Below are 13,357 nucleotides of genomic sequence, written 5' to 3'. Positions count from 1 at the left end.
CCAAACCATTGGCAACAGCCCATGAATCAGTGTATAAAAGCATCTCCATGCATTTCTCCTTCCAAGCAAATTAATAAGCAGGTGCATTCCTTGAAGTTCTGCCCAGTGGGAGGATTTCCCCTCACCACTGTCCTTTAGGGACATCCCAGAAAGGGGCTGCAGTGCTGCTGCTATCCATTTCCTAGTGGTACCTGTATATTATATAAAATCATCTGTAAATCAGGCCCAAGTTTTCTCTTCTCCAGTGAACTGATTGTAAGGAACTCCCCAAGAGGCCATAGCTATGGACTGGGAAAGAAGGTTATGTGGCAGAAGTGGTGGCCCTGGATATTTGGGCCGCTTCCTCATGTCCCTTCTGGACCTGCTCAAGCTCTATCTTGTATATAACACTTCCAATTTATGATGGAGTGCTGATGTGCATGTCCAACTTTATGGTTTGGCCAGTCTTACAATACCCAGCTCATGATAGGCAGCTCAGGTCTCAAGGTAACTTGGTTATGAATTCAGTCTCTACTAAGGCCCAGGAGCAGGCCAAAAGTTGCTTCTTAAAAGGAGAGTAGTTAATCTGCAAAGCATGGTATGGCTTTGTTCCAAAAGCCTAAGGGTCTGCTTTGTGATTCTCCTGTGGGGGCCTGCCAAAGGCTCATTGGGTCTGCTGGATCATATGGTCCAAGTGGCAGTATAGCTTGCACAGCAGTCTGGATCTGTTACAGAGCCTCTTTTTGTTCTAGTCCCCACTCAAAATTAGCAGCTTTTCTGGTCACTCAGAAAATGGGCAGGAGTAGCACACCCAAATGGTAAATATGTTATCTCCAAAATCCAAAGAAGCCAATTAAGCATTGTGCCTCCTTTTTGGCTGTATAATGGGCCAGCTGAAGCAGTTTATCCTTCACTATTATAGTAGGTATCTTGACATGCCTCATACCACTGGACACCTAGAAATTTCACAAAGGTGGAAGATCCCTGTATTTTTGTTGGATTTATTACCCAACCTTCCTCACACAAATGACTTACCAGTAAGTCTAGAATAGTTGCTACTTGTTGCTCACTAGGTCTAATGAGCATATCATAGAGATAACGGCCCACTATTACATTTGAGGAAAGGAGAGACAATCACGTTCCCAGGGGGCAATATTATAACAAAGGGTTGGAGAGTTGATCTACCCCTGAGGCAGGACAGTAAAGGTATATTCCAGGCGTTGCAAGCTGAAAGCAAATTGTTTCTGGTGGTCCTTACTAATGGCAATTGACAAAAAAGCATTTGCCAGATCAGTAGGTGCATAACAGGTACAAAAGGATGTGTTGATTTGCTCAAGCAATGATAACACATCTGAAACAGCAGCTGCAATTGAAGGCACCACCTGGTTTAAGTTTACTATAATTCACTGTCATCCTCCAAGATCCATCTGTTTTCTGCATAGGCCAGATAGGAGAGTTGAATGGGGATGTGGTGGGAATCATCACCCCTTCGTCCTTCAAGTCCTTGATGGTGGCACTGATCTCTGGAATCCCATATTGCTTTTGATTTACTATTTTGCTGGGTAGAGGCCATTCTAGTGGCTTCCACTTGGCCTTTCCTGAATAATAGCCACAAGTCAGTGAATGATTGTGGGGATTCTGCCAGTTGCTGAGTATGTTTTTCCAATTATGCATTCCAGACTGGGGAAATAACCACAGAATGGGTCTGGGGATCCTCTGGGCCGCTGTGAGACAGACCTGAGCTAAAATTCCATCAATCACTTGATCTCCATAAACCCGTACTGTGATTGGTGGACCACAGTGTGACAATTTGGGTCTCCTGAAAATAATGTCACTTCTGAGCCAGTGTCTAATCCCTGAAATATCTGATCATTTCCTTTTCTCCAATGCAACATCATCTTGGTTTCTTAGGGGAATGCTGGAGGAAGATTAACAGTATACATTTTTTGGCTATGTAACAGGGACGTCACCAAGGGAACCTGACCATCCCCTCAATAAAGGGGCTCTGGGTTTGTAAACTGTCCTAAATCTGGGAATTTATTAAGGGTTTATAACCCCCTGTTTCTGTAACTCAAGGTTGGCTTTTATTCACTCGATCTAGAACTCTTCTGCTTATACATAAGTGGGAATTTAGTAGATTGCCCATGTATTTTACTTCTAGGTACCTCATTATCTATTCACTAGTTTCATAGGGCTATATGATTCAGACTCTTTGGATTGCTGCTTTGAGTCTGCCTTTCACTGTGGTAGCTATCCGTGCTCACCTTGTCAGTGATCAAGTGCTGCTAGGCTCCTTGTCTTCTACCAGCCTGGGATCCAGTCATCTCCATAGTATTTAAGGTTTCTAGTTCCATGGCAGTAGTTCCACAGTAATATCTGACCTACAGAGAAAAGCAACCACAGAGCTCTTTAGGAAAGAGTTAGTCTCACAAATTTATTATTCACAGTCCTGGTAAAAAGTGTGTCCTCTGGACATTGTTGGGGTGTGTGGGTAGTTCTTAAATGGTGAATCCACTCTAACAGTCTAATTTCTCTAAACTTTTGGATCCTCTCGCCTACAGTATATCAGAGCCATTCTGGCATCTCTACCTCAGGGAATCAACCATCTTTTGGTTCATTTTTCAGCCATCCACCCAAACAAACTTTTGGAACCCACTCTGACCTCTCTAGCTGTAACATTGAGTCCAGAATCTCTGCTTAGTGGAACCATATCGGTAGATACAGCCTGATCCAACTTAATATTCCTTCCACCGTTTTCCCATACCCTTAATATCCATTCCCACACACCTCTTCCTGATTTCTGTTTATATAAATTAAAAACTCATACCTTCATTTCGAGCATAGGGTACTTCTTCATGACTCATGCTTTGTATTAATACTTCACTTTGGGGCTTGTTGTGACTTTAGTTACAGGTCTAGAACAAAAGTGGTTGTGGGGATGGATAATGAGAAGCATTAGAAATTTCTTGCAAGCCACTTACCTCAGGGCATTCCATTGCAGTTTGATCTGGTGAGATAGAATTAATCCTTTCAGGTGGGGGTTGGGTTGTAACTCCTTGGGGCAGACTGGGAGTCCGGTGACTGACTCCTTGGTGCAGGTGGAGGTCAGGTGGTTGTCTCCTCAGGGCAGGTTAGAGGTTTTGTGGTGATCTCCTCACTGTGGGGAGACGGTAGGGTGGCTGTCTCCTCAGGGCAGACGGTTACAGGTTTATCTGGCAGAGTCTCAGCAGACTTTAGGGTTTCAGTGTCCCCACTGCCATCATCATCAACCCATATGTCTCATACTAATCCTCAACATTCCACTCCTTTCCAAACAATGCTCACACTGTAAAAGCAGACATCCTGCAAGGTTGAGATTTTAGTTTCTCTTGTATCTCTGCTACTTGCACAATGAGATTCTCGGCCTGATTTTCAGAGATCTCAAGTCTGTGGCTGCACAAAACAAGATTTTCTTTTAGGGCACACATAGAAACTTCCACATCATTCATGCAGTATGCAACTTGCAAATTTGAAATCTTCAGCTCATCCCTTTCTTTTGTAATTGTATCCAGGGTATTTAGGAATAGCCAGCTATCATTGCACCTTTTAACGCCACAGAACTTCAAGGTGTTAAAATACTTTCACCCAGAGCCTTTCCTCTTATAAGCACGGAAGTAGTAGTATCCAGTGTGATACTTTGCATATCTCTATTGCCAACTCAGGCCATGGACTGTCAGTAGCCTCTTGATTACTGGAAACAGAGGCATTAGCCTCTTTGAATCTAATCAGAGCAGAGAGCCAATTGCAGAAATTCCAGCACCAATTCAGAAATCCCATTTTTAAGATTCTGTTTCTCCAGAAGCACTCCTGGTATTTGTCAGTGTTCTCTAGGGAAACAGAACCGACAAGAGATATCTGTAAATAGTATGAAATTTTATAAAATTGTTTCTCACAACCATGGGGATGGACAAGTCCAAATTCTGTAGGGTAACTGCAAACCAGGAACTCTTGATGTGTTCCCCAGGAGATGCTGTGTGTCTGAAGTAAAGATGGAAATTCTCTGAATGCTGAAATCACTTCTTTTAAGGCTTCAGCTGTTTAGATGAGACATTACTCATTGTTGACGGCAATCTCCTCAGCTGATTGTAGATGTAATTAGCCATAGATGCAATTATAATCCATGAAATGCCCTTGTATTTCAATTAGCCCAGGGCTTGCTTAACCAGACAACTGGGCACCATTACATGGCCAAGTTGACACATTAACCTAACCATCTCACATGCTGTGAAGAAATATGAGTTATTTTTATTCACTGATAAAATTGTGAAGATTTTTTTGATTAATTTTTAAAGATTTTCAGAATGATACATGTATATTGTATTTAGGTAAAATCTTATAGAAGATTTTATAGTATTAAGCAGTTACTCTCTATCCCGCCCCCTCATGCTCCCCAGGAAAAACATAGTCTTTTAATTATTTCTTTTTTTTCTTCCTGTAATTACTACCATATATCTAAATAATACATCATTTATTAATTTTAGACATTATTGACATTTTGCTGTGAGGATTGATGTGGTTCACTTTGTACCATCTGAGAACATTAAGATTATTTTTTAAAATACAGTGTACAGGCCAGGCGTTATCTCTTTACTCACTACTCTAAGATATTATCATTTTCTGCCCTTATTTCCTATCCATTTCATCTTTCAACTTTTCTCACCAAAATGTTAGTCTATTTCTTTTGCTTAAGATTAATAATGTTTGCATTTTCTTCAGGAAGCACTAAGTCTCTTTGTTATAGGTTGTTAGTTCAAATTGAAAATAAGTACTTAATGACTATATAATATACACTGATTACATTTCCTTTCTTACGTGGTTTTCATTTTTTCCTTGGAGTTTCTAATTGGCCTTTGTTTCTTGGGTTGCCTAACTTTATTACCACCTTTCGTTATTTCAAAATTTCAAGAACAGTTTCAACTCCATCTCTTTTCTCCTTTTTCGTGGAGCTTTCCACCTTCCCAGTCCAACCCAAATCTGATTCCTCTATAGGCCTGCTACATAGCAGTTATCTTGTGACTTGTCTTCACTGCTCTATTGGTTTGGCTCCATTATTCTGAGGATCTGGTATCTTCCTCTTTCTGGTTTTATTTCCTTAATTGCTATAAAACATCTTGAAATGCTTTCTAACAAAAAGCAAGAGGAAGTAAATTTGTTTGAAAATTTATCTATTATGTTTTCATTCTGAATTGATGGTTTGAACTATACAGAACTCTGACTTGGAAATTCTATTCCCTGGAAACATTGATGGCACTGTTGTGTTATCTTCTTGAATATGTTTTGCTAATGACAAGTCTGATGTTGTTCCTTTTTTAAAATTACTATTATTATATACACTGTTCCTAATCCCCATCATATCTCTACCTTTTTTGTGCTTCTCACAAATTATAATTTTGTGCATCATAAATCCAAAACCATCTATTCATCATTACTTTTTATGCATTTGCATTTTAGAATTTATAAGAAGTTAGAAGTGGAGTTACATACTAAAAAATACAATGCAAGAGCACTGGAATTTTTAATTCCCCATATAGTTACCTTGATAGGAGCTCTTTATTTTTTTATTCTGCTTTGATCCACTATCTAGTGTCCTTTCCTTTTTGTCTGCAGAACTCCCTCAGCTTTTGTTTATCTCAGAATGTTTTATTTGTCCCTCATTTTTAAAGAAAATCTTGCCATTGTTGACAGTTGTTTTCTTTTAACACTTTATTTTGTCCCACTGCTTTTGGCTTCCATGTTTTTTTATGAGAAATCACCATTTAATTTTATCAGAATTCCTTCGTACGTAACTTGTTGCTTTTCTCTTAGGCCACTCAGAACTCTCTCCTCTTCTTGGCATTGTGTAATTTGATTGCTGTGTGTCTGTCCCTGGTTCTTTATGAGTTTATCCTGTTTGGTATTCATTGGCCTTCTCGAATGTGCATATTCATTTCTTTATTTAAATTGGGAACTTTTCTGCCATGATTTCTTTTAATACTCCTTCTGCCGTTTCTCTTTTACTGGGACTCCCATAATGCATGTATTAGTACACTTGGTGGTATCCCACAGGTCTCTTAGGCTGTTTATTTTACTCTTTTTTTTTTTCTTTCTCAGCCTAAATCACTTCACTTTTCTTGTTTTCGAAGTCAGTCTTTCTTCTATCACCTTCAGTCTGCTGTTGAAACTGTCTAAGGAATTTTTCATTTTAATTACTGTGTTCTTTAACTCTGGTATTTATATGTTTGGTTTCTATTGAGAATCCCAAAGAGATTCCCATATTGTTCATTCATTGTTTCCCTCATGTTTCTTAGTTCTTTCTCCATATTTTTCTTTATCTCTTTTGAGCATATTGAGGATAATTTTTTTAAAAGAATTTGTCTAGTAAGTCTGAAGTCAGGTCCTCTTCGTTGATGGTTTCTGAATGTTTATCTTGTTCTTCTAGTTGGGCCATCATTTCCTGTTTCTTTGTTTTGTAATCTTTTGTTCCATTCTGTATGTTTTAATATTTTAAAGTTTTAACCCTGGTATTTAGTTACTGAGCTGTCTGTTCTTTAAGTTTGCATCTGTATGGTGATATGACCGATTTTCTTGAATGCCAGAAACTAATCAGTTTTGGTTTTTTAAAAAAAAAGATTTATTTATTTATTTATCCCCCTCCTCCCACCCCCATTGTTTTGCACTCACTGTCTGCTCTCTGTATGTTCTACCATGTCTGCTTGTCTTTTCTCTTTAGGCGGCACCGGGAACCAATCCTGGGGTCTTCCAGAGTGGGAAAGAGGTGCTTAGTCTCTTGTACCACCTCAGTTCCTTGGTCTGCTGAGTCTCTTACTGTCTCTCCTCTGTCTCTCTTTTTGTTGCATCATCTTACTACACCAGCTCTCTGCATGAGCCAGCACTCCTGCATGGGTCAACTCGCCTTTCACCAGGAGGCCCTGGGAATCAAACTCTGGACCTCCTATATGGTAGACAGGAGCCAAATCGCTTGAGCCACATCTGTTTCCCAGCTAATCTGTATTCATCTAATTTACCTGCCTATTTTGCCCACTCCTTCCTGGAAACTGCACAGTATTCCACTGGACTCCAGAGTTTCAAATAGTCTATTCAGACAATTCCTGCAAGGTTAGTGGTTGTTTTAGGGGAAAGTCTGACTCATGAAGCTTCCTACTCCACCATCTTCCCAGAACCCCAAAATTAATACTCTGTCCTGATTTGAAGGCTAATTTTGCTGGATATAGAATCCTTGGTTGACTTTTTTTGTTGTTGTTGTTGTTGTTTTTGGCTGGAGCTGGAAAGAAGCAGCAGAAAAGTTAGGGGGTTGAAAAGTAAGAGTGCTACTTGACCTGCTCTTGCTTCAGCAGACCACAGGGAAGGCATGAGAAAGAATGTGGGATGTCTCTAGGAGCAAAGACTGATCCCTAGCTGACAGCCAGCAAGGAAATGGTAACACAAGTTCTATAAGCAAAAGCAGCTGAAGTTTTTTGGCAAGCAATCTTAATGAGCTTGGAAATGTGTTCTTCCCTAGATCCTTTAGAATAGAGCCATATCAACAGCTTTGTTTTATATCTGAGAGACCCTAAGTAGAGGATCCAGACAATCTCCTCCCACACTTTTGACCTGAGATAATAAATGTGTATTTTTTAAAGTAATAAATTAGTGGTAATTTGTTATGGCAACAATAGAAAACTGATAATAGGTTTATAAGCTATAAACTTGAAAAAAATAAAAGCTGAATAAGAAAGTGATCATGGCCTGGCCTATTATATGGATAAAGATTTATTAAATGTCTTCATTACAAGTATTCAAAGCAGGTCAAGAGCAAATTGCAAATTTTATTTCTTAATGAAAACAATCTTTGTTTTGTCTAGTAAACTGAATAATGAAAAATTGCTTTTGTCTAGATTATCTAAAAACCAGTTAGTAGGTTTAAAGAACAGATGTAAGCCTTAAACATTGTATAGGGAGATTTTTAAGATCTTAGAAAACCATTTTATTTTGTAGACAGAGAAGCTGAGACCCAGACTGGTTATTTGAATTGATCCAGCTTTTATTTCCAATTTGTAGCAGAACCTAGAAGAAACATTTTTAAGAATTATAATTTTATTTAAATAGAATATATATAATTTCATTTTTAAAATTTTTCCATTTAGGTGAAAAGCGATTTGAATGTCCAGAATGTTCTAAAAGGTTTATGCGAAGTGATCATCTCTCCAAACACGTTAAAACGCACCAGAATAAGAAAGGTGGTGGGACAGCTCTTGCCATTGTCACCTCAGGAGAACTGGACTCATCTGTCACTGAGGTGCTGGGCTCCCCGAGGATTGTAACAGTTGCAGCCATTTCTCAAGATTCAAACCCAGCAACTCCCAGCGTTTCAACCAACATGGAAGAATTCTGAAAAGTTACTCACAGAGAGACCTCTAGTGCTGCACTTACGTTTACACACCTTTGAAAATCTGGAAATGGGCTGGTCAAGTGGATTACAGAGTAGGAAATCATGTTTTCATTCTTGGCTTCTTTATTCCAAGGTTTTGGGTCAACATGTGAAATGTTGAATTTAAAAAAATACAAAAAGATAACTGATATACTGGAAATAGATGGAAAAGTATTTCTTCCATACTATAAGTTGTAGTTACTTGGAACTATATCACATAACCTTTAACTGAATCTTCCCCTCTCTTAACATCATGTGTTAACATGTTTAAAAAGACAGACCTCAGTAGTTTCCAAGCTGGATCTTAATTGACTTCTTTTCTTTGAAAGTACTTTTATACAATCACTCAGTAATAATTTATATGTATTTCCTTTTCTCTATAGCACATAAAACAGATAGTTAAACTGACAATAGGGATAATGCTGTATTTCCTTAGCTTGATTTTTGGAAAACCAATTGAAAACAGTTTTGGCCATCTTTTCTAAATGTTAGAAATTCTTTAACAGCTAAAGTAGGTAAGTTCCAAGAAAGAAATCTGAGGTGCATCTCAGATCTTTATTACCACTACATTATAGTAGTGTGTACGCAGACAATCAGTGAAGTCCAATTATTTTCTCCATCTGGAGATGGAAGAGGAACTTAAACTAAATCTTAGGTTAAATTTTAGACTGTAACCTTAGGAAAAATGCTGGAAAAAAAATGGTTACAAGAGAACTCATAAGAGCCTCAGAAAAATAAAATGAAGCAACTTGACATGGAAAGTTTTGAAGCTAAGATTGATTATACTGAACCACAAAATTGAGTTTAAACATTTATATTGGAAATATTTGCATAGAGTATAAATCATTCTGTAGTTTCATATTCTGTAAATATAAGTTATGTTGACAATGTGCAGAATTCTTTATGCTTTTACTTGGTAGCCAAAGAATGACCACACTTTTGTTCAAGGCCAGTAGAAAATTATAACTACATACAATTTTCTTACTCCTCTATACTAAAAATTGGCCAATCCCATTTTATTTCTAGAATATTAGACCATTGATAAGGAATTTATGACACAGTGATGTCTTTGTTATGTGAATAAATGAATCTTCCCTAAAAAGACAGCCTAGCAAATTTATAATAGATTTGATATTATGAAGCAAAAGTTATTTTTTAAAAATCAGAATAATTTTCAGTCAAATAAGTAACTAAAGGGAAAAAATATACTTCATTGTTTATTCAAAGATCTTATAGGAAAGGGTCTTATTAGGAAAGATGGCCAAAAACTTCATATTAAAAACTTAGGATTATACCAATTGCTTAAACATTAGTAAGATATTTTATGTTTTCAAAAAGTATTTACAGAAATCAATTAATGGAAGCGACCATTTGAAAACTTAAGTTTTTTACCTGCTCAGTTTAACATCATTAGTTCGAGGGCGGTTTAAATAGAGGTACAGTTTTCTTGTGCATTCTCTATTATTTCAGGAAAAGTACTACTCATGTGAATTCTCTTCCACAGTTGTGATGTTTCATGTATTTTTGATGAAGGAGAAATACTGTAATGATCACTGTTTACACTATGTACACTTTAGGCCAGCCCTTTGTAGCGTTATATAAAACTGAAGGTCTTTTGTGCTTTCAGTTTGTATAAAAAAGCTTTGAGATTAAAGGAAAAAAAATTTTACACTGTGGTTATAAATTACAAGTTTCTTAAAGCTTTTGTAGACTTGTAACAAAGTCTTTAAAATTTTAGTTGGATTTTGTAAATTGTTTTGTATATTTTATTTAATGTACTCTTAACTGATATATTTCTGGCTTTAAAACATCAGAATCAGTTTGTTGTTTTGTTTGGTACAGAGGAAGATTTGGTAGTGTTAATTGTTAATTTTATTATGTAGGAACTGAAACATCAAATATATATTTTATCTAGCATTATGCTACACAATCAGTGCTATAAATTTTTTTATGCAAAGAAATTTTCTTAATGTTTTAATCATGTTTCCTCAGAGTGACTTTTTGTTGTTGTTGTTGTTAATACCAAGTTTAAGCACTCTGCACCATTATTCATGAACCAGTTTTTAATGCATACCTATGTATGCTGATCAGAAATGGAATTATTTTTTAATCAACAATGAGACCTATTATAAATTTATCAAACTGAATCTAGATAGCTTTATAGCATATAAAATATATTAATTTGTGTTAGCAGGTGCACATTTCACCACTGGAATTAGAAATATTTTGACAGTCTGTTCTGTATACCATTCTGAATCCACTTTTCTGTCTTGTAAGAATCGTAAATTTCAATGTCCTTTATTTGACTCAGTGGGATATGGCTATTATAAGTAATAGGGCACAGATGTGAAGTAGAGTCTTGGTTAATGGCATTTCACTCTTCATTCCCTTTGCCACCATTATAAAACTTTTCTTTATTGTAATTATCAGTGCAAAACTGTGTATTTATCATGGTAGAACTCCAGTGTTAGAATAGTTTTTTCTTCCAGTATACTTTCTTTGGTTAGGTTTGTGTATGTGTTGCTGATTACATTAGAACTTGATGTTAAGTCATTATTTATCACACTCTCATGAGAGCAGTAATAAAAGTGTGTAATCTAGGAGAAAAAGTTAATTTGTCAAACTTAGATAAGCATGATGTTTAGGTCCTATTTTTCAATTTTATAACTGTTTTATTGCAACAATATTTGTATTTAAGTCTTCATTTTAATGCCTTGTGGTGTTTTTTTATGCATGTCACTAAGTTGTCATCCCACATAAATTGATGTGCAGCATAGGGTATTAAATCTACATAATGATTTTAAAACAGAAATAGTTGATGGTAAAATGTAAATGTTTTGCAAAAATTCCTTATAAAAAGTTTTTGTAGTAACATTTCACTTGTAAATTTTTTTGTAAAAAAAAAAAATGAAAATGAAAAAAAAAAGGTAAATCCAGAAAAAAATGTTTCCCATATCCTAGAATTTAGACATTTATTCTGCCAGCAAAGCCTCTGGGGCTGTAATTGACATTTTTACAGTGCTGATTTGTATAAAATTTGTTTTTTTGTGGATTTGGAAATAAAATCATGTACAAGTTGTTGCCTGCAATAACAATTGCAAGTAACCTATTAAAAATTCCCTTGAGTTTAACATGTTTCTTCATTTAATTATGTATAATATAAAGCAGCAATAAATTGTTTGAACTATCTACCCTCGTATCACAATGAACACTGGAAAGTAAATGCTTCTCACTAGTAAACATATTGGAAGCCCTTCATGATTCCTGGTGGTAAGATCTGGTCACCTCTCTGAACATACTGCCGAAGAACACCAGTTCAAATTTAATGTTAATTTGTAGCCATTGCTCTTGACATTTATGGAAATTAAATTTTGATTTAGGGACATTTTTTGCTTAAGTATTTTTGAGCAATAAATGTTAGGAAATTGAAAATCTAAAAAAATGAAAACACAGAATATTATTTAAACTAACAAACACTAAGAAGCAGTTTAGGCCACATAGATAACACAGAGTCTTTAAGTAAAAGCTGTTTTTTCCTTCTGAGAGAATTCTTCAAATTTCATGTAGAACCTTACTGACATAATGAGTACATTGTAACAACTCCAGTCCTCAGATTTCCCAGCTTATGCCTGATTAGATAGAGCAAACTGCGTTGTGTGTGTTTGCGTGTGTGTTTGCGGCTGGGAGCAAAATGTTTTAGGCAAAAAGGGAAATACACTGGCCCACTGAAAAAAGATCCAAAGAAACATCAATTTGTGGTAATCAGAGGCTATGTAGTATATGGGTAGATAATCTTGTACAGCAAAGCCTTAAGGGCATGGTAATATTACATCTCAATATATGTTCATAATGACGACTGAATCAAGAAACAGGAAGGAATTAAATTTTCAAAAAAGAAGATGTGTGTTGCATTTGAAAAACTCATATTTGGTAGCACCAAGATGATACTGTATAAAAGAGGAGATAGTGCAATTAGAAAAAGAAAATTTAGTAGTGTTTTCTAATTTCTAATGTCAAAACAGGTTCTTAGACTTCTAGGAACTTAAACCACATAAGCAACTATGAACAAGACTGAATTGTGGGGAAGCGGATTTGGCTCAGCGGATAGGGCGCCCGTCTACCACACGGGAGGTCCGCGGTTCAAACCCTGGGCCTCCTTGACCCGTGTGGAGCTGGCCCATGTGCAGTGCTGATGGCACCCAAGGAGTGCCATGCCACGCAGGGGTGTCCCCCGCGTAGGGGAGCCCTGTGCTCAAGGAGTGTGCCCCGTAAGGAGAGCCGCCCAGCGCGAAGGAAAGTGCAGCCTGCCCAAGAATGGCACCACTCACACAGCGAGCTGACACAAGATGATGCAACGAAAAGAAACACAGATTCCCGGTGCCCCTGATAAGGATTGAAGCAGTCACAGAAGAAACCACAGCGAATGGACACAGAGAGCAGACAACTGGGGAGGGGGGCAGGAATGGGGAGAGAAATAAATCTTTAAAAATAAAATCTTTAAAAAAAATAAAAAGACTGAATTGTGGAGAAAATGTCAAAAGTAATCCTTTTACTTTATCATAGAATTGTTGACATAAAATCGTTGCTGTAATAAGCTGGGAAAGTTGAAGCCTTGCTAAGAGCAACTCTCATATATGGTGTGGTTCACAGTGACATTCATAATAACTTCAAGCTATCAAAAAAAATTATGTTCAGTGTACCTTGTTTATTATGCTTAAAGGAGTGCAGTATCTTTGGGTATCTGCAAGAAACATGTAAAATATTCTTCAATCTGAAAAAAGTATTTATTGCATTTACTGTCCCAAAATAATGTCTATTTAACATACACACAACCAACTTGTAATTGCACGTTAGGATTTTAAATGCATGTATTTCCATTCTTTTAAGATTTGCTAATTAGCCTAAACCTTGGGCTGTGTTCCTCTTAGTAGC

General features: G+C 36.8%; 1 protein-coding gene across 2 annotated transcripts in view; it reads left to right on the top strand.

Annotated features, from left to right (window-relative positions):
* Positions 1–11,556, top strand: part of SP4 (Sp4 transcription factor) — an 84,128-nt gene extending 72,572 nt beyond the window's left edge. For both annotated transcript variants that reach the window (XM_058296895.2, XM_058296896.1), the window contains one exon: positions 8,142–11,556. In XM_058296895.2, coding sequence (XP_058152878.1) covers positions 8,142–8,389 — 248 coding nt within the window. In that variant the 3' untranslated portion in view covers positions 8,390–11,556. The remainder of the gene's footprint in view (positions 1–8,141) is intronic.
* The last annotated feature ends 1,801 nt before the right edge of the window (positions 11,557–13,357 follow it).

Source organism: Dasypus novemcinctus, chromosome 5 (genome assembly GCF_030445035.2).
Source record: "Dasypus novemcinctus isolate mDasNov1 chromosome 5, mDasNov1.1.hap2, whole genome shotgun sequence".
In the NCBI taxonomy this organism is placed as follows: Eukaryota; Metazoa; Chordata; class Mammalia; order Cingulata; family Dasypodidae; genus Dasypus; species Dasypus novemcinctus.
Note: the sequence above shows the minus strand (reverse complement) of the source record. Positions and strands in the feature narration are given on the sequence as shown.